The sequence below is a fragment of the Erithacus rubecula genome, assembly GCF_903797595.1.
Source record: "Erithacus rubecula genome assembly, chromosome: 11".
NCBI classification, from domain to species: Eukaryota; Metazoa; Chordata; class Aves; order Passeriformes; family Muscicapidae; genus Erithacus; species Erithacus rubecula.
The window spans coordinates 18,036,872-18,058,684 of record NC_136663.1 but is presented as its reverse complement, the minus strand read 5'-3'; the positions used below and the strand labels follow the sequence as shown (position 1 = coordinate 18,058,684).

The following is a 21,813-nucleotide window of genomic DNA, read 5'->3' as shown; positions in this document are numbered from 1 at the left end:
TCACAGAAGGCTGAAGCACCCAGAGTGAGGCCCCTGTAGAAGAGTCAAGGGAAATTGCATATAAAAGGCAAACACACAAGATAAAAGGTGTATTAGCTGCAGATTAGGAATGGTCACTTGTGTCTTTGTGTGTACGTGCAGAATGAGGCCATCTGGGGGCACTGACCTTAATAACTGGACAGCTATTAAATTAAAAACTAATTAGGTCAGTTCAACAGCAAGCCACCAATGTGACATGTCCCAACATCCTTTGAGTGGGTTCTTGCAGTCATGAACAGTGAAGATGCCTCCCCCAAAGCAGATGGTGAGGAGAAGAAAGAAATTACAAGGTGGATTTTCATGAAGCTCAGCTTGGGAAAAAATACTAGTGAGGTAAAAGATGCAGCAAGATTAGAAATGATGAATAAAAGAACTGGGTGGTTTTATTTGTATCATGAAAACTTAGGATCAATGAAAAAAATGGGAAAACTGTTGTCTTTGATGTACATAGGAAATGGTAGAGGCAGGGATGGAGGGAGAATCAGCAAATAATCAAGAACATTGAAGTTTCTAGCACATCTTGAAATTAACCACAAAACTTCTGGAGGCCAATTTAATACTCAAAACATCCTTTCCTTTTCTATATGGCTTTTTCCAATGGGGGGTTATTTTGGCAATTAGATGGTAGGACTTGGAAAACATTTAATACTAGCAGCACTTGATGCCAAGCCAAGTTTACCCAGGTAGCTTAATTTATGGGGGGAGTTTGTTTTTGGTTTGGTTCATCTCTATACAAGCCTTGATAGAATAGCTTAGAAGGACCCAAATTTTATTAATTCTCAAATGTTATCTCAAAATGAAGTAGAACTTCGGTCCCCAAAGTAATGTCACAGGTATCTTTACTATGCTTGAGAAGTCACTTCCAAATGCATATACTGAAATACTAAACAGCCTAACAGCTGTTTTTGTTACATAAGCAGCAGTGCACTTCCCAAACTGATTTTCTCAGTAAAATGAGAAAAGGCTGAATCATTTTCCCATTAAAAACATTCACTAGTTTCCCAGGTATGTGTGCAGCAGTTTCTTGTGTCTCTGCTAATAAAGTTTTAAGTGTGCTATAAGCATTTCATTCATTAGAATAGTGTATCTTCCAAGTTAAACTTGCAATTTGAGTAACTTGGTAAAACACCTTTTTCTTCAAAAATAGCTAAATATGGAGGAAACTGACACAGGCACCACTGAGAAGATTCTGATCTCACCTAAGTGCCTGTGATGCTGGCTTGTGACTGGCATTAGAAACTGGCAGCAGCATTTGTCATATACAAGGACTGGTAGAAATAAAATATCAGCTCATTTATGTGTTTTGTTTGCTTTTCCTTAGAAGTCTGAAGGCATCTGCCTTTCATGGTGTAGCTTTGAAAAGGCAGAGAAACAGTACATGAAAATCCAACATACCTGTCTCCACTGTAAGCATCCCTAATATGTTAAAAGTTATTAAAAACATGAGCTCTGCTTCTACATCTACTGTCATCTGCAGAGATCAGAGCCTGTATATGCACCTTTCAAATTTCCACAGCTACACAATGAAATTGCAAATATGTGATCCTGACACCTGTTTTAAACAGGATTTGCAAAGCTGCCTCCCAACTGAAATGCAGAGCCATGTGAGCTCAGCCACCCATCACTGGCTGCAGATGTGCTCGTGCTGCTGTCCCGCTGCTGCCTGGCACAGGAACTGCCCAACTGAGCTCTGCTCTGCCAAGGATGGGAGCTGCAGCAGTGCCAAGGATGACAGAGCAGCTGTGCTTTTTGCCCAGAAGTTAATGAATTAAGGTCTAACAGGACAAGATGTGTAACTGGGTGCTATTACAACTGCAGAGCCCAGAGGCATTCAGAGGCTTCTGAAGCAGTTGGTGGCAGAGCCTTGTTAAGGCTGTGCAACAAAGATTTAGTGGGGAAGATACTTAAGCTTTAAATACCTAACACTAAACACCTGATGGTGATTGAAGCAAAAAAAAAAAAAAAACAAAAACAAAAACCAAACCAACAACCTTCTCTTTATTCCTTTCTCCTCTGAATTTACTAGTTCTCTACAGTGGGGCTAAAAAAAGAAAACAAGGCAAATACTATTCTCCTAAGCTCTGATCCTTTTCTGCCCTCACCACAGTACACCCAAATTTGCTTTAACATACCTTCAGCAAGGTTCAGCTTTGTTGAAGATGTTTCTATTTTAGACAATGTCTGCAGAACACACTGAGGTCTTCTCTGAAGCAACAGTTGCTACCCCAAGAAAAAGAAAAAAGCCAGAACATGGTGGGCATCCAGGCTGGTGTGTGTTGTATATTTCCTGTGGCTCTATGTCTACACAGAACATTTCCCAAGGAGGAAGGTGTTTTTTGGTATCTTTTTGAATCAAACAAACAAAGGGATTTCCATTTCATGATCACCAGGTATTCTTTTGAGATAAACAGAATTGGATAAAGACCCTACATGCCTTTAAGCATACAGAATAAAAACCATTGAGATTTTAAAGGTTTATAAATGGAAAACCATCAGCAAGGAACCAAGAAGTCTGGCTTCCCCTCTGAACACTGCTCTCAGCCTCAACAAGACACATTTTTTCATTCAACTGTCTCACAACGTTCACCTAACTACACTTGCCAGCATGTTTTGCCAAATTAGAGAAACTGCTGCAGAAACCATCTGCTTGACATTGCTTACATGTAATAAAGTATGGCTCAATACAGTGTATTGGAAATGTTTGGGGATCTTCACATGGGAACCACAAGCAGCAGTGCTGACTCAGGCAGATCTCCCGCTGATGTCAGTGGGAATTGCACCTGGATGAGCTCTGCTGGAGCTGATACAGAGCTTGCTGTGCAGTGCCTGCCACTGACAGAACATATGGTTATAGTTTAACAATACCAACTGCATGGAGATGAGAAGGAAATTTTACAGCATTTCTGGCTTGCTGCTCTTTTATAACTATCAAAAACACTTAAATGATTTGTACATGTCTGCTCTGTAACATCTTTTCCCAGCTTCAAGTGAACACTGAGAATCTGCTCCAAAGTTAGGTCCTACCTCAACAGCAAGAGTTTATTTGTTGATATAAAAACATGAACACCAGAAAGACTACATGCAACGACTAAAATAAAACTTCTTGATTTCCCTACAGATTGTACTACACTGCCTCTGGGTGAGAAGGCAGATATTTCAACACATCCCCAGTGGTTCAATCTGAGGCAGAAATAAAGCCTCTGTAGAACAGACTGTCAGCCTAGTAACGGGATGTGTGTGACTGCTGCTACATCAAAGGATAGTAGCTTCTCAAATTTGACTCCAAATGTAGGTGTTACAAAATTACAGCTTCAGCAACTATAAAAGCTGAGTGTGTCACTCAGGTTATAGCATCTGTGAAACATCATCACCAAAGCAGCACCTCCAGGGGGATAAATCAATTCATCAACCTCACATGAGCTGCAGAAGGCTGAAGAATGGCAATAGGGAGAAAATGTAGACGAGAAGCTATGACCCATGTTCCCACAAATCTTACCACAGTCACAACAGAAGGGATTCTGAACCACCAATAATTCCTAGCAAGGGGCCACATTAGAGAACCAAATGCAGAGTAGGTAAAATATTTCCTTTTGCAACCCACTAATTAGTACACACCCAACAACAGGGACTGCAATTTGGTAGCAACCCCCAGACATGTGCCCTTTTCCTTCAGATACTACCAATAAATTCCTGTGGTTTGCATTACAGAGCTTCTGCCCCCCTAAGTTTACCAGCCATGTGAACACTGGGTGTGAGATAAGCTCAGTTGGTCAGAGCAGGGTACAAAAGGCTGTGGGTTCCATCCCCATATGGGCCATTCACTTAGGAGTCAGACTCAATGATCCTTGTGAGTCCTTCCAGCACAGAATGCTCTGTGATTCTGAAATTCACTTCCACATCATGTCTAGAGAAATTGCACTCCTTTTGCTCAGGCACAGGGACACAGTGAAAGCTGGAAACCTTCACATGGATTGTCTGGTTTTTTTCTTATGATGAAAGGCAGAAGTGGCTGGAAATTGAAAATATGAAGGGAAGGAAGATCTCACTCCAAATCTCAAAGTAATGCAGTTTTGTAGTAAGTGACCACCCTCACTGTGAGACGTCCTAGAGTGGACCTCTGGGTAGGGAACTTCCTGAATTTAGGTGGCCAGGATGGAGATTCTGAGAAATTTCACCACCTTTGGTTGAAGGAAGGTAACAACTTAGTGTTTGACCACTGATTCAGGCAAAAGCCTGTGCAGGGTCACTTGATAAACTATTGCTCAATTCCCTCCTGAAGCAGGCAGTATGCATTCCAGTAAGGGAGCCTAAAGAATCAGTGGAAGGACACAGCACCCAGGCTGGAGCTCACTGGCAGAGGAGACTCTTCCTGCTACTCTTTGTGAGGAGATACTCTGACCACTTGTTTAGCCTCAATTCTTGATTCATCCTCACCTGTACTCCCTGCTTCCTATAAACCGTCTCGGAAGGAATCCATTTGCACAGGGATGGTTTGGAAGAACACTGAAGTATCATTAATATTCTCCATGCTGCAGTCTCATTACAAGGCTTCTGGAGACCAAATAAAAAGTATCAAACAGACTTTGGTCCCCAAAAACACGGCCCTAATACCATATGAAGGATGTATCTACCATCCACAGAATCACAATATGTAATTAGGCAACAGTAAGATAATTCCTATGGAACTGTCATGCCTTGGAAGATACTAAGTGTTAGGAAAAAAAATTTGAAAGTTAAAATAAGGATGTTTGGTTTAGATAAATCATCACAGAAGAGGCAACAACTAAAATTCCAACACAACTGTAAAGCAATAAGGTTAATTAACATGCAGAGGCACCATTAATTTGTCTTATGATATCAATTCCCAGTTTACCATAACATTAAAAAGCTGTTGGTCTGGGTCAAATGAAAAGAACAGTTGTGTTACAGCAGTTATTCAAAGGAAAATCTAGTCTGTGGTTACAGTAGAACACTAATTTTAGGGAATGCTTACCTAACATGGACTTGGGTGGTGGAAAAGTAAGGTCTACCAGAATTGTCATTCCTGAACAGCTGCTTACCTTGCTGAGACAGATCACCTGACATACCCTTGTTCTGCCTTTTGTGTGAACAACTGTACTTTTATAGCTCCTTCTTCCAGTGTACTGAGACAAAAGGTTTACATGAAATAAAGCAAGTGGGAAAAATAAGCAATGTGGATCCCTGCTGTAATTCCTCTCCTTTTGTAAGATTAAAGAAAGGAATGCAGTATGTACCTCTCGCCTTGGGTGAAAGCAAGTCCAAAATAATTCCATGCTGAAGCTTACAGTTAAGCTCAGACAGTCAAACATGAGTTATTTAACTCCTGACATCCTTCTGTTACCTTGCCTTGTGGCTTTCACTCTTGCTTGTGTTGTTGTAGCTCACATTTCTCTTTTCCAGCTGGAACTGTAATTCCGTTCCCAGGGGTGACTGAGAGCAGGGCAGCCATCTGGGGAGTTCTGCCTGGATCATCAGTGCACAGCAGTCAACCTCCAACCTGCCTCCAAAGCACCACGTCCCAAAGCACAGCTTGGCACAGAAGTGAGGCTTTGCTCAGAGGAATCAGCCCAGAATGGTGTTGAAAGCAAGAGCATGGCCATACTCAGGGTGAATGGGGTAAATCAAGAATGGGACAGGCCACTGCCTGCCATGTCTCTCACACAGGAGCCCAGAGCAGCAATCCCACAGAAGAACCAAACAGAAACATTTGCAAAGCTGCACAAGGAACTGAACTTCAGCTCTGGGCTATGACCAATTTTAACACTTCATCAAAGGAGATGGGAGTTTTACTTTGGACAGTAGACTTTATTAGAAATTTTCTCCTCATTCATCAGTAAATTCACATTAAAATATGCTGAAGGCAGCTCAGTCTAAACATTTGACATTCTGCCCTAACAACAACTTCCAGTTTAAAACTAGATAACTGATTCAGGCAGATTACTTGAAACATGTAAGAAACACAAACAGAAAGCAGCATCTTAAAAAAAAAGGGATGAGACTGAAAAACTGATACATTTCAGATGGAGCTGGGGAAAAAACCAGAATCAGTCACCCCAAGATGGAAAACAGTTAAATGAGAACTCCAGACGCTAAACAGATAAATAAACATTATAACCACACATACATTAAAAAGAAAACAAAGTACTTAGAGTTCATACCACATAAAAATTATAAATTTGTTTAAAAAAAAAAAGTGACAAGCTTCCTAAAATATGAATATCCTAAATTCTTGGGACAATGAACACTTTGTTATAAACTGCAGAACTTTGGAGGGACTAGATTTGGTCTTGAAAACAACAGACTGCACCTTACTGTTACCAAGTCCAGAAACTTATCTGACACATGAACTGTTTTTTTTCCTCCCATGTTTTTAAACCACATGCTCTTCTTCTAGAAAATAATCTGTTTCTTTTAAACATTAGAGCTTTTAGACATTATAGGCCTAACTATGTTGAGCACTGAACACACAGAACTCTCAACAACTCCGCATACCAAGGTTTAAATGTTTTTCAAAAGTTATTGTCAAGACTTTTCCTTTGCCAATTTATTTTTATTTATTGGAGTAAAGTGTAGGAGAGAAAGAAAATTGAAAATCATAATATTGAATAATCTCTGTCTGCAGGACAGTGAATCTTGCAGGTCAGATTTTCTATTGGCATTTATCTGAAGTAACAAAGATAAACCAATCAAAGTGTGAGAGATGAGAATGATAGCCTTCAGGACTGTAAACACAAAAGGCAACAGGTAACACATGAACCTCAATCAAATCAATGTTTCCACATTCTTTAGTAGTCCCCCACAGTGATCTGCTTTCACTGGTTCAGAAAAAATATATATATTAAAAATTAAATAACACTTAAGTGTCCATCACAAAGATTTATATTTTGCTGTAAACAATTTTCTGCCATTTGCATTGATGAAGTCCAATGTGAGGCCATAGGGTTCTAGATGTCTTATTGGTACTGTAAATAATTTTTCAGAGACAGAGGCAAAGGTAGAATTTCTATGTCATGCAGGCGGTCTCTGCCAAGAGCAAAGCGAATTGATCTTCGGCACAAGTCCATTAAAGGCAGGGGTTCCGCTGCAAAAACAGGACAAAGAAAAGAAAGAGTTAATGTTCAGCATCTCCATTTACAAAGTGTTTTGTTTATTAACAGAGATTCTGTATTCTGTCAATCAGACATAAGGATAGTAATGGTATTGGGACAACCTTTGTATCCTGAGGCAATTAAGATAATCGATAGAAGCCAAGGCAGAATTTTCTACATTTCCCTCACACTAAGGGGCTGCAAAGTTTCACACTTTTAAAGAAGTTGCCTGTGAGGTTTAGAACAGTAATGCCAAACCACTCTTCAGGCCATTCTACCAAGCATGAGAAGTTACCACATTTCCAGATCTCAAACAAGACAGGGAGTTCCTACTGTGTTTATAACACAACATTCATCATGTTGTGTTAACATGAACTACACTGGCAACTTCTGACCTTTACATCCCACCTCCTTCTGCATCTTAGGAACTGGAAATGGCACTTCGGGGTAACCAAACTTCTCAGCCAACAGTGCTTTTCCTGCAACACTCTCTTAGCCTTTTTTTTAGGAAGTCCCTTGGAAGAAAAACTAAACAAAACACTCTTGAAAATCTAGAGGAAACATAACCTTTTCCTCTGTGAATAAATTAGTGGAGGAGGATTTGGCTGACTGGAAGGCAGAGTGTGTGTTCCCATATGTATGCATACAAACACCCCCCAAATATATAAACAATATCTTCAAATGTTTTAAGCTTAATTTAATCAAAGTGAACTCATTATCTGCCAGAAATGCCAGTGATAGCACTTAAGACTGGAGACCCAAACACTGACCTCCAGCATGTCAAACCATATCACCCCTATAGCCCATCCTGGCCTGCAAAGCTAGCACAGAATTACAGGAACATCATCAAATTTCCACCTCATAATAGCAAGAATCATCTCTGTGACTGCAGTGCTGGCAATGGAAATCCTTCTGCCACAGGAGCTGGAATGAAGCTGTGGAATCTTGTACCAGTTACTGCTATCTTTAATAATTCCAACCAGATGGATTTTGTTGCACATTCTGGCTTAAAAGGGTAAGAACTTAAAAGATGAAAGGAAACTTTTCTTCTTTACATGATAAAAAGAGTAATAGCCTTAAAAACCTTACTAGCACTTTCAAAAGCAGGGGGGAAAAAGTACCGTGCCTATATTGTAGTGATAACATTTTATAAACTTGACAGATTTCTGACAAGTGCTCAGTGCTGTATTCAGTGGTTTTATCAAGATCTGTTTTAAGTGCCACATGAAGATTTACACACTCTGCCTAGTGGAAGGTGTCTCCTTGCGGCAGGGGGGTGGAACCAAATGACCTTTAAGGTCCCTTTTAACCCAAACCATTCCATGATTTTATTCTAAAATTCTCTGTTAATCTATCAATTTTTTAGCTGATACTTTTAAAACTACTTGGGAAAAAATCATTACAAAGCACAAAATACCCAGTTAAGGACTGGTTTTATACACTAGAATTGTCTGCTTTGGTGACACACCACCGACTTAATGGATTTTCCATCATTTTCCCAGGATCACATTTGATTTGTGTCATCTTCAGTTCACTATGATATTTCCCCAAAGTGGCTGCAAAAAAGCTTAGAAAGCATTCTGAGAGAATAAAAAGCTTTTTTCTCTTATAACCACTTCAGTGACTTGATATGGAGTCTACTTCTTCACAATGCACTTCACTGATAATTTAACTAATAAAAAATTACAAAGTAAGAGCCCTCACATTCCATTAATAAAGCAACATTCTCTCTACACCGATGATCTTAGTTTTCATTTCTTCCACAGCAGAATTATGGATGTTAAATCTTAAGGGATGAAGCTGTAAAATTCATTAACCAGGATTAATAAGCAGGAGCAAAAATAGATCATGAGTTCTGGGACACAGAATACAACACATCTTACACGATAAACAACAATTTTCTGAGTATCTTCCCACAACCTCTGAGGTCCCATTAGGAAGATATAAAATGAGGACTAGGAGTGTTTAAAGCCATTAACTGACCATGTGGTCTCTTTTTTTTCCTAGACAAAGGAATATGTAAAATGTAACCATCTGTGCAGCCAGGCACAGTGTTAATCCCAAACTTCAAAACACAATTTAAGGAAAGGTTAAATTATTTTTCAAGCTTGAAATGCTAAATTAATGTCTCCTGTCTCACTTCTACAGGGAATTTTCAAATGCTGAAGAAAATGCCCTCAAGTGTTTGCAACAGCTGCTAAATTGCACATACTAAATGTGTTTTGCAACTTGAAAATTGAACTATATTCTTTTTATTCTACCTGACAGCAGTTCAAACCTACAATAAATTCAGAACAGGTTAGTCCCACAATACTAAATAAAAATATGTTTTCTGGGGTGCTGGCTGTAAGAACTTGAGAAAAAAATTGTAATAACAGCATTTTAAGTTATAAGTGTATGTACCTGTGCATAATCCTAATGATTAAAAAATAAATTCAGAAAAAGAAACAATCTAAGCTTTAAAATAGTTTATGGGACAAAGGTAGAACTCTAAAATTAAAGACTGACAATTTTCAGGCAGTCTAACTCGACAGAACCATTATTAACCACTTGGTGTGTACCTAAATGCTGGCACTCCCCTTTCACCACATCTCACATTTTTACTACATATTTTACAAAGCAGGAATAAAAGACTGAGTAACTCAGTCCTTCCAGAGGGGAAGGGACTGGTTCAGCCTGAGGATGTTGCCATGCCACCTGAAACTCACACACAGACTCCATGCACCCAGAACACCCCACAGCACATGCAAACATTCAAATCATATTTCCAAAATGCTGTCTTCATTTGAGATCTTATAAATTTTGCTGAGAAGAGTCTAATAATGCAAGAGATGGGAAGATGAATAACTGAAGACACATCACTATCTTGGCTACAGAAAAATACCTCTGAAAAACTTTTAAATCCAGGGATATCAAGTGTTTGTCAGAACATCCCACTAATTCTAATGTATATTAGGTATATCAAGAGTTGTATTTTTAAAACAATCCCCAATGGATTGAAACTGGAACATTCAAGGCCCCCAGAAAAACCTGAGCTAACAATTTTTCCAAAGTTATGTGAACTCCAGTTAAGTCACTGCCATTAGAAAAAAAGGAGGAATGAATTGTTGAGCTGGAATGCAAAATTGCAAAGAAAACATGATTCACAAGAATGGCTCTTTGTACTAAATTTCCAATCAGGCTAAGAAATCCAAGGTGAGACACTGCAGGGCAAGGGAGCAAGCTTTGCACAGGAAACCCAGTGCTTCCTCTGGGCTGCAGCAGCACTGGAGAGAAACTGCAGCTTTTGGGTATCAGCTCCAGCCTGGCCAACTCCAGCCTCCCTCCTGGACACACTTCAACTGATCACCTTCTCTCTGAAGTTTACTCTGACACCTCTTCACCCAAAGGTAGCTCCTCATACCTGCCACATTACAGAAAATTATTTTTCAAGAAAAGAAAAAATTAACTTTAAAAATACTGCTTAATTGGCATGTCAGTGTTTAATTTCTGTGTCTCCCCTTCTCTTAGGTACCAGTACCTAAAAAAAGGCCCATTTGCAAACCTTCCTTTCCATACACTACAGGCACACCCAGGGCGACACTGGCAGCACAACCACAGCAACTCCTCTAACCCAGAGCTACATTTCACCAAGAGGTGAAATAGAGCCACAATAGAGCTTCAATAGCTACTTACCATAACAGCTAATAACTTTAAAATCGCCTAAATATATATTTGGTTAATTACATTAATTAAAACAGCTATTGAGTAACTATTCAGCTATTAATAACACAAAACAACTGTGATATTATACATACAGATATATTCATTCTAATGGTGTCACTGCTGGGTTAAGGACAAAGGCAAAGAAACGTTTTAACCAGACACAACCCCTTGCTTGTGAGCATTCCTCCAGTGCACATACATTTTTGTGAGCAATTTGCACATCATTACCAGCTGAAAAGTTCATTTAGTTTTGGCAACCTGCAGTTATTTAACAATCTGGCACTCCAGCAAGGCTGCCTCCTCTCTGCAAACAGGCTTTTGTAGTTGAGATAAAGTCATCTAGCAGTTGATAACACTAAATGTTATTAACTGCAATGTTACACACGGCTCACACAAAAGAGCAGCTCTTAGCAGACAACACTTATTTGCCAAATGACAATGCTATTTTTAAAAACAAGTTTGTAAAGCTCTAACAGCACCTCATGTTCATGGCTTTCATTAATCTATGAAGAACTTATTTTTATCTCATTTTATAAAAGCAGAGATGATAGTGAAGGGGAACCACAATCTGCAAAATTAAAGCTGGGTAAAAGACAAAGGAAGTTTTCCTAAGAACTGATGTCACCAGAACTTAAGAAAATTGGTTTTTAGTTATTTTATATACATACCTAAGACACCGAGTTACCTTGCATTTCAATAGTTTTAGCCTTACACTTATTAAAAAGCACTTATATTCAGCAATCCATGTTAGTGTTTCCAAGTGCTGAAAGGCAGTTTTAAAGTCAGGTTCCAGCAGTTTCTCACAGAAGGCACTTCTGTGCCCCCCCCCCCCCAGCTACCAAAAGTAGCTGGTCTGTCAGCCCTCAGCTGATGTCTGTCTGAATCCTCTGAATTCTCTTAAATCCTTTTTCCTCAATTTTCATCCCTCCCCCAGTTATTAAGACACCTGCTAAGAGGTAACATGGCCCAAGTGTTTTCATTAGGGTGATTTAGAGTATGCAGAAATTTGTAACTACCATTTAATGATGACACACAATAAGCACACAAATATATGTAAGCCAGGAGTTTTCCTTCCAACCTTTGTGTCAAAGCCTAATTATTGCTTTAATTTTACACAGTACAGGCCAAATTCTTTCCAACACATAATAGGGTACATAAATACACCCCTTGTGACATATTTATGGCTTCCCTGATGCAACTGATGGAAAATTTGAGTTGTGTTCCTCAAATGGCACAATCTAGAGAAAGGAAATTGCAAATAATATATTAAAGAACACAGGCTATGACCGGCCATAAAAAATGCTAATAAATCTCCTAACAGCAATGGAAACTCATACAAAGGATAACACTTATCTATTTTCCCCACAGATGTCTTTAAGCTCTGCAGCCTAAACCAGTGCAGCACCTTAGAAATCGTATTGAAATCACGGTCCAGGCGATCCAGGGCAATCACCTGTCAGGAATTGTGCAATTCCAAAGGGCACAACGGGATTTTCAGGAGAGCATTTTCATTTTTCCCTAAGTCCCAGGTTTATCCATCCTCCCCTGCCACCCTGCCCGGGCAGCCGGGAGCTCCAGCAGTGCCTTCCAAAGCTCAGGGGTGGCAGATGGGCAGATGGTGTGTTATCAGGCACGGCTGATAAGGAGACACTGTCTCCAGCAGCTGTCTGCCAGCACAAACAAAGCTTTGTGCTGTCCACACCCGCCCCTTGCTTTTAGCAGGCACGGTGGGAAGGTGAAATACAAAAACAACACAGACACCGCCCTGTATTGGAGCTCACCCGCATCCCACAAAAATTCGGCACTTGAAATTTAATATGTTAAAGGGAGAAAGGAAAGCAAGAAAGCTTGAACAGAGGGAAGGACTCGAGGGTAGCCCTCCCCACCATCCTCCTCTGCATACCTTGGGTTGGGAAGGGAGAACTGTTCTACAGGTTTGGATTTTAAGTTTTAAATGCAGTTAAAGGCAGTTCAAAACTTGAATCAAGCAGCATTTAGCAGAATTAAGCTGAAAAAGCAGCAGTGAGCAAGCAGATATTCTGCAACATCATTTGTTTTCAGTTAATGCTCTCCAGCTGTGCTTTCTTGAGATGAAAATGGTTGAAAAGCAGAACAGAATGAAAACAACCAAAACCAAGCCCCAAAACCAGTGGCCTTTTGTCATGGGTTGGATAAAGAATCTGTCCTTTAAGCACAAATACAGCAATGTCTTTTTTTGCAGTTCAGAGTTTGTGATCTCCTGGGAGGTAGACACACAAGACTCAGACAACTGATCCTGACTCATGAAGACCAGAGCCTAAATTCAATTAGTTCAAAACAGGCTTAAAATTCACTCCTAAAGATTTCAATTTAGTAGGCTTAAGCATAAGTCAATAAATTTTAAAAATCATATTGGTTATAGGAGTGTTCTTAGAAAAGTAATTTGTCTGCTACACACCTATACCTGCAGCAACTCCTCTGAGAAGCTCCTTATGGTCTCTAATAGTTCTTACCCTCTGGGTAGGTTTATGATCCACCCAAAAAAGGGTGGAACACCCTTTTATGAAATGATCACTTTTTTTTTGAAATGTGAATCCAACACATTTCATATAAAGAACAGGCACAGTACAAAGTCTGGCTCAGGCACACCTTACTGTGGAAACTCACCTGGAAATCTTATTTTTCTGAATTACAACTACTAATTTCAATGTATATATGCATCATAATAATCCAATTTCCACCACCAAAACCAAGGGTATGACTCATATTTTAAAACATTTTACCACACTATTTCTACAACTTAGATTACTAAACTGTATTGCTCTGATTCACAAACTGCAAAACAGTCAGATAAAAAGGAATTTTAACAGAAACAAGTGGCTTTTTAAAAAATGCAGCCAAGCTGTGCAATAAACTTGTTTTGCCATATCTTGATAAATTTGCATGGTGACAAAGAACATATGCCAAACCAGTGGCCACTTCCCTTCTGAAAGAGAAAGGACCCATGAATTCATCCCCTATGTGCATCAGGAAAATGCAAATAAGGAAGATGGGCTGGAAAGATTTCCTTTCTGGCTTTGCTTGCTCTTCTCCTCCCCTCAGATACTTCCACATCTCAAACTTTGCTCTTGGACACAGTGGGAGGGTAAATTGGGACAGTTGCTTCAGTGATGATTTAAATGTTCTGGGGTAGCAGACACCAAAAATTAATAGACACTCTTTAAAAAGCAACAAACAAAACCATGTGCTTGACATCAGAGATGAGCCTAAGCTACAACCACAGGCTCTTTGGCTCCTCCCTGATCAAACCTCCCCAGATTTACCACGTTGACAATGGAGATTTGGCTCAGATTAATCTGTAATGTATATTTTATAGCTTTTAATCTCAGAAATACATTTATCACCATTAAATTCAGCTTGTGTGCCAGCCCATAAAGAGGGGAGTTAAAATATATCAAGGTGAGAGAAGATTAAAGCTTGGATGAGAATTTCACTGAGTAGATGCACTGGAGTTCAAAGACAATGTTATTCAGGGGTTATGGACAGATTTATGGAGAAAGTAATAACAGCAAAAGTTGAAGGAAAGTTCAGGCTTCAAGGACAAACCACTGCAGACAATTATTGCAACAGGCACCCACACACTGTGAGCAACATCCTGACTGAAATATGCTGAAACAATTCCTTGCATTTTATCTCTTCATGAGATGTGCTTCATAAACATGCATATAAAATAGCATGCATAGGTTCACACCTGTAGCTGCCTTTATGGCTGTGAACAAGTCCTTATTGCTCAGGAAAGGGGGGCAGGAAGTCAAAGATATTTTTGGTGAACCTCTTCCAATTCCTTTAACTCATTTACACATTTCTGCCTTAATAGCTTGACAGCAGATGAGGAGATTTCTTGGTAGGAAACCTAATCATACTGATTAAAATATCCTAAAATTTAAACTTGTATGTTTTCATAGCTGCTCTTAAAGACATTTTTTATTTTGGGTTAGCTAATCAAGGATGAGAGGGGGAGAGGGAAAAGGGAAGAGAATGAATGAGAAGCATGCAAAGAACCAAAATGTTGGCACTGTGCTGAACCCAGTGGGTCCCTGGTTGCCTGACTGCTCCCTCTGCCCTTCTCCCATTGGCCTCTTTTTTACCTGTTGCATTTTGTGTGACATATTAATTTTATAGGACAGTGAATTGCTCCCTGTCATCTCTTGTACTGTGCCCAGCATGCTGGAGCCTCACCACAATTTCTCCACACTACCAGACAGAAATAACACAACCTCATTCAACATTTCCATTGCTTACAACCTCCATTCCCAGCTGGAACTTCTCACAAGTTTTCTGTGTGCTTGTTTACTATTACAACAAAGTTGTTTACCCTAGTCAGCAATTAAATTGATTTAAAGCATCTTTTGCACCACACTATAACTTTTTTTAAAGTTTCACCATATTGACAGGGTAACAGAACTGATGACTCATCTACTTATATTACTACAAATTGTGCTGAGCTGTTTAAGACAATTAATACTTGACTGCATTCCTCATATCATTGTTACATGACATTTTCTCAACTACTTCAATTTAAATTACCCAGAGGCTCCAACATATGCAGATTTTCTCAAACCAAGCGAAAAAATTACAGCAGCATGTCATTTAAACTTTAATGCAATTGTATACAAGCTAATGATCTCTAGTGGAGATTTACAAACAATAGGCCTGACTCATCAGTTTATTATCCTAGTTTTGGTATTAACAGAATTACACTGGAATAAATCTGGAGCCATGAAGTTGTAATTAAGCTCAATATAATGAATTTGATCCCATTAGTTTAGTACCATTTATATTTTGGACTTGTCCAAAGTGATTTTTTTTCTTAAGTACCATAATCTTCACCAGCAGAAAATGGATACTGGAGATGATCTGAATTATTTTCATACTGAATTTAGGATGCATCATTGTTCCTGCGTGCAAACACAGCTGATGCTCTCTGAACACACTTCTAAAGCATTCAGTTTGAACACAAATGCAGTCTCATAGCATGGATAGAGCACACAGGGCTGCCTCCACTCACCATTGTGCAGCTTTTCTCAATCACAAACTCGTGTTACCATCTTTCAACAATGGCAAAGCTCTGTCTGAAATGCCACACCCCTTTACCACACTTACAATCAGCAGTCCTGTCATGTCATCTTACAAACCCATTTCCTGAGAAATATGAGTTTGGAAAGAGGATTTCCATATTATGCATTCTACAGCCACTGTATGAGATGTGTTATCAAGCCTCTGCAGCACCAGTACAAACCCAGAGATGGGATGGGAGAGATGAGAGAGTAGGTGGCTACAGAGTCGTTTGCCCACTGAAGTGCCTTTTCTTTTTCCTAGGCATGTGGGGTAGGGTGATACAACATGAGCACAAACATTAAAACTCACAAAAACACCCCCTGGAATTTTACATGGGATTCCTAGAATCTGATAGCTAACTCGAGTTTTGGTCACACTGAATTTTTTTATCTCTAGGGCAGCATCACTGAGCAACTCTTGCCTGTACTTGGTCCCCCTGGATACATGAATAGCAGGGCCCCCTCTTATCTGTCTTCTCTGGCCAGAACAGCTGAAAGGGGGGTGGCAGCTGGGGATGGACCTGCTGCCATTCTCCAAACATCCATCAGCCTTCTCCTGACAACACTGCTGAATATATTTTGAGAAGCAGCCCTGCAGGGTAATACCATCACGACTTCACCCTGTCCTCTACAGCCCACCAGATCCAGCCAACACATTTCCTTTGGATCTCTCACACCACACCAAATGACTATCCCCCAGGGGTGCTCACTCGTTGTTCCAATGAATTCAGGCACAAAGGGGAGGGCAGCAGGGAATGACCAGGGGCACATTAACCCCAGCCCTCCCCTCCTCACTCATCCCCCAGCTTCACGCTTGGCCCTTCTGTCCCCACTTGTGGTTTTATGACCACCATCTGCACAGGACCCCACTGGTGTAAGACCAGGAGGAGAAGAGGAGAAAGCCAGGAACAGCTGAACTCCTGAGTGGTGAGGCTGTGCTCTGGGTCTGATTTATTGCTTCTCACTGACTCATTATCAAACACACCCTGCCCATAAACAGCCTGTTCCAGCTCGCTCTGCCCCAGCTGCCAGCTGGCAGCAGTAGTACAGGTGTAAAAAAAAGCATTATTTGGCCTGCAGGAAAGCTACTGTGAACTAAGATTTATCTAGAATTTCAGGTCCCAAAGTCAATCTGTGAGTCTGACAATTAAAAAAGGCATCTGGGAACAACAAATCAAGGCTGGGCAGTTCACCCACCTCTTTCATGTACTTGCACACCTGATTTCTTTAGGAAAGGGAATCTCATTCACCCATACAATCCACCCAATACAGCTGATAGCAAATAAAAAACAAAATGGAAATAAACTGAATGTGTACAATAAACCTTATCACAGTTTCTACATGTTTGTGTTTTCAGATTCCTAGAGACATTCAGGCAGGAGCTTGAGGCACTCAGCTCACTATTACATGTGTGTGATTAATATCATGGAAAAAACCCCCATTTCTGGAATTCTACAACCTGAGCAGATATACAATAATTTCTTAACACAAAATATAAACTGTTTTCAACATGATTTTAACTCCATTAGGGTCTATTTTCTCATCTGGGCATTGGTAAATGTGGAAAATATGCAGGTGGCAGTTTTCTACAGTGAGTTTATGCAAGCCCATACTGAGGTCCCACCATAAATGACCTGGCTCATTACAGTGCCAAGCAGGCAGCACAGCTTACTGAACACAATGAGGCTATTTCCAGCCCCTGCAACAGGAATGGGTTTTTTCACCATTTTTGGAGGTTTGGACATTTATTTACAGTTTGGAATATCAATTTCGAAGTTACACAGTAAGGTCTTCAATGGGAATAATAGTGGGAACTTCTGTTTTAGCTTTTTTTCAGGTACTGGAGTATCAATTTAATGCTACATTTCCACTATGTTTTAATAGATTCTAGACACACTCCTTCACTATCAACCTCATATTTTGAACACTAATTTATAGAGTTTTATTAATGAGATTACAAAACCAAAAACGTGAGAGACAAATATCAATCCCATTTTAAGCCTGTGTGACAGATATAAATTTTTATATTTATTTATTTATTTATTTATAGTTTATATATATATATACTCTTTTCAGTCTAATCTTCTGACCTATTAGATCATTTGTCCTATTTTCTGTCTTATAAGATGGCTCCTTCCCTGTCTTCTAATCTCCTACTCTCAAACAGTGCCACTCAATGAACTGGGGTTTAAAAAGAAAAAGCCCTTCTACCTGTGGGTCTGGAAACATCAGACACTGAGTATTTTACCTGTTTTAATTAAAAATCTAGGTGACATTGGTGTAACAGATGAAATGCTAAATTACAAGCCTAAATTCTTTAATGTGATACTTAATCCAAAGTACAACAACACCCCCCCCCCCAAAAAGAAAAATTTAAAAAGCACACTCAGAATTACACAGAGTACAAAAGAAGGCTTCCCACCAAATTCCTTCTGCTCCCTGGCGACTCAGCCTTTTTGACTCTACCAGCACTGTCAGCAAAGCCAAAGGGATTTTTGCCAGGGTAAATACTGCTAAATGGGGTCCCCTATCCATATATATTTCACTTTATCTCTGTTGCCAAGTAATTTCTGATTGCCAAGTCAATCTGCCTGTAAGATTAATTGAATTTTTTTTCCCAAGCACTCCAAATTTTGAGATAAACACTGTCTCCTCGGGCATAGGAACATGCCTGGGCAATTCTGATGTCTTGTGCATTTCTTAACTAATTAAGTTAATCATGTAGACTATGACTGAGCAAAAAGCTGTACAAAGCTTTCCAAAACCATCCTCCTTAGGGGTGGGAATGGCCAAGCAGAGCAGACTTCCTGGGGAGCATTCCAAACCCATCCTCTAAACCTATGGCATTAGTTCGTTGTTTACTTTGGATACACTTTTACTCCAGGACCAATTTACTCCAGACCAACTCAACCATACAGAGAATCAAACCCACAACCCCAAAGCAGACTGTAGACCAGCAGTAAGGGAAAGAAACAGGATGTATCCCACTTCCCAAAGTGCTAAGACTTGGTTTGCATCAGCTTGTCCTTTCAAACATCAGAAAAAAAATTCTTCAATAAGAAGGACTAACACATCAAGGAAAATGCTTTCTTTCAGAGCTGAGAGGAGCAAAAACCAAAGGGGCACCAAAGCAAAAAGAACTGGGCTGACCTTATCCTTCCAAGCACCTTCCAGCTCAAGAGGTGATGAGGAAAGATGTGACCATCCAGACACTTCCCTGAGAACTCAAAATGCAGCTCTGTGTGTGCTGCAGTGACAGAGGGGAGACCTGGAGCCCTCCACTCCCCGTCCCTCCTGCTTCTATGCCTGCATGCAAGCAAAATTCATAGAGAACAACTTGTATCACTTGAGGGTCTCATGGAAAAGCAACATTCACTCTGCAGCTACAGGAGACCACAGCCCTTCAGATTCCCAGTGCAGACCAGGACTGGGCACATTGTGTTTGTAAACTTCCAGCACCAGGTGAACACATTCCCAAGAAAAAAGATTTCATCCACTTCTCTCTTAGAAAAACCCCATATTATTTTATAAGCCATTTTATTGTGCAAGATATTGTAATTTCATCAAATTAATGCCTAGGATAATCCATATGGATTTAGCAATTACCACTAACAGAAAAGGTCTCAAAGTTTTGCTGGTTCCAAAACCGTCTGTTCCTCTTCTGTTGCTCAGTAGTCACAGCAGGACTGAATCCTTGCTTCCAGTGATTACTCTCCAAGTATGCAAAGCTCAATTAATTTTATGTATGTTTTTCCTTGATTCAGCTTGTTGCCATGCTCTTGGCAGCAGGGATGCAGTTCCTCCAGAGTTCAACTGTGCCATCCCCACCAGAATTCCAACCATACCCTGGACTTGTTGTTCCTCTTAGCAGAAGTGCACCAGAGAGGGAAAGGAGAAGAATAGGAGAGGATTTATCAGTAGCAAGAAACGATTTAGAGAAAAAGTACTTCAGAGCAAGCCTACATGGATTTCTGTCTTCTCTAAGGTCCCAATGCCTGGTGACCCTCAGATGCTGATGGCTCCCCACAGACACTGCATTTCAGTGCTGTTCTAAACACCTACTGCCTGTTTCCTCCCTGAAAACCCATTTCAGAGTCACAGTTCTGGGGTTTGGCCTTTCTTTTCTATTGCCTTCCCAGGCCAAGGCTGCAGGTCACAGAAGATGAAGGGAAACATCACCACATAGACCAGTCAACACCAAAATTTTTTGGCTGACAGGTAGCCATGACGACACCTGCTGTGCTTTGGCTTACTAACAGAGATGCATTTTGATTATAAATTAATATGCTCATGGCAATTGCAGATCTCCCTTGTTTGGTATCCTAAACACTGGACACATTCTGGAAGTTATATGGGATCAGACATAGCATGATCAAGCAGGTCTCCCTGTTTCAGATCTCCCTTGTTTGGTCTCTCCTGTTTCCCCAAAACACACCTGCTGGCCAGAATGGCCCATCAGACATACAACTATTACAACAAATACACTGCTAAAATACAGCCAGACCCATTGCCATACAGATGGAACATGTCCACAATGAATTTCCAACCCATTACTAAAACCTTTGTATTGATATTTGAACTAATTATATTTGCATGCACAAAGTAGTCTAGAGCCCACAAAGCAGGCAGTTGAAAGAATGACAAAAAAAGCAAAAAGTAAACAAACCAGCAGCTCTCTGGAGCCTCCAACTCTTTTGAGGATTCCTCTGTGCAAGCTGTGCTCTGCAGAACTAACGTGGGGTATGGTCTTAACCCTGCAGAGCCTAAGTGAAACTGCCTACTGGAAATGGTCAGCCACATTTTTGGGAAGCCCAGAAAAATGTAAAAGTAAGAAATGTTATCTGAAATTTCAACAATTATTGTTCTCCCAAGCATCACAAGCAACACACAGTACTGTAAATTCATTTGGTTTTTAATGTGATAAATAGCATGACCCCCTGCATCTACCATTTGTGAGAATTTCAAACATCACTACACAACCCTGAAGTATATCTGATAAGAGCAAAATAGCACTGCTCATGCAATGCCAGAACAGTTTAAATCTTATGCAGGTCTTTACCCCTGGGTTTCAGGAACAGTAATTTAAATCTCTAGTTGCACCTCTGTGACTCCATTTTCTCGAAGGAGAAAAAGGCAGTTTCTTACTGCTCCTCCATGAACTGGGGGCAGTGCAGGGAGCCCCAGCCTGGCAGCAGTGCCAGCCACCCCAGCCACCCTCCAGGTGAGAAGCCCAGGCTACATTTTCCCACGGATGTGGTCTGCAATGTAAATGAGGCTGCTCCCTGAGCTTGCCTTCAGAAACCACTCTCAGGAACCCAGATCTACCATTTCCTCCTTGAAATCTCTCACTCCCAGAAGGAGAGAGAAAAAAACCCTAAGCTTCCCTAGCAGTAAACATCTGCCAAGAAATTTTAAGTGTTCCCATCCAAACCCTCCTCCTTTTTCCTAAGGTAAATTTATTATTAACAGAGTCAGTGGAGGATAATGAGAAGTAAAAGCCTTTAAAACACCTTTTTCTACCCATCCCCTCCATTTTTCCCACCAACAGTGCAGGGAAATGGGGCGTGGGGGTTTTGGTTAGTTCATAACCCAAAATCTTGTGCTTTTTTTTTTTTTTTTCTGTTAATAAATAGGTTTGTTTTTTTTTTTTCCCCACTTTCACTCCCTGGTATCAATTTCTCTCATTGGCAGAAGAAAAGGGAGTTATTGAAGCCATTTTTCCTTAGAGGAAATGCTCATTCCAGGGCATTTTCTCCTGAAATTTGTCTCCAAAACCAAGATACCAAATCATTCAAAGGAGGTGACCTTTCTGCCAGGCTGGCTTCCATTACAGCAGTTTTCACACAGTGAAGAAAATTAAAGAT

At 40.2% G+C, this 21,813-nt stretch overlaps 1 protein-coding gene across 5 annotated transcripts in view; it reads right to left on the bottom strand.

Moving 5' to 3' along the window:
* Nucleotides 1-6,921: 6,921 nt before the first annotated feature.
* The window catches only part of SPSB4 (splA/ryanodine receptor domain and SOCS box containing 4), a 140,455-nt gene continuing 125,563 nt past the window's right edge, over nucleotides 6,922-21,813 (bottom strand). For all 5 annotated transcript variants that reach the window (XM_079315081.1, XM_079315080.1, XM_079315083.1 and 2 more), the window contains one exon: nucleotides 6,922-7,141. In XM_079315081.1, coding sequence (XP_079171207.1) covers nucleotides 7,014-7,141 — 128 coding nt within the window. In that variant the 3' untranslated portion in view covers nucleotides 6,922-7,013. The remainder of the gene's footprint in view (nucleotides 7,142-21,813) is intronic.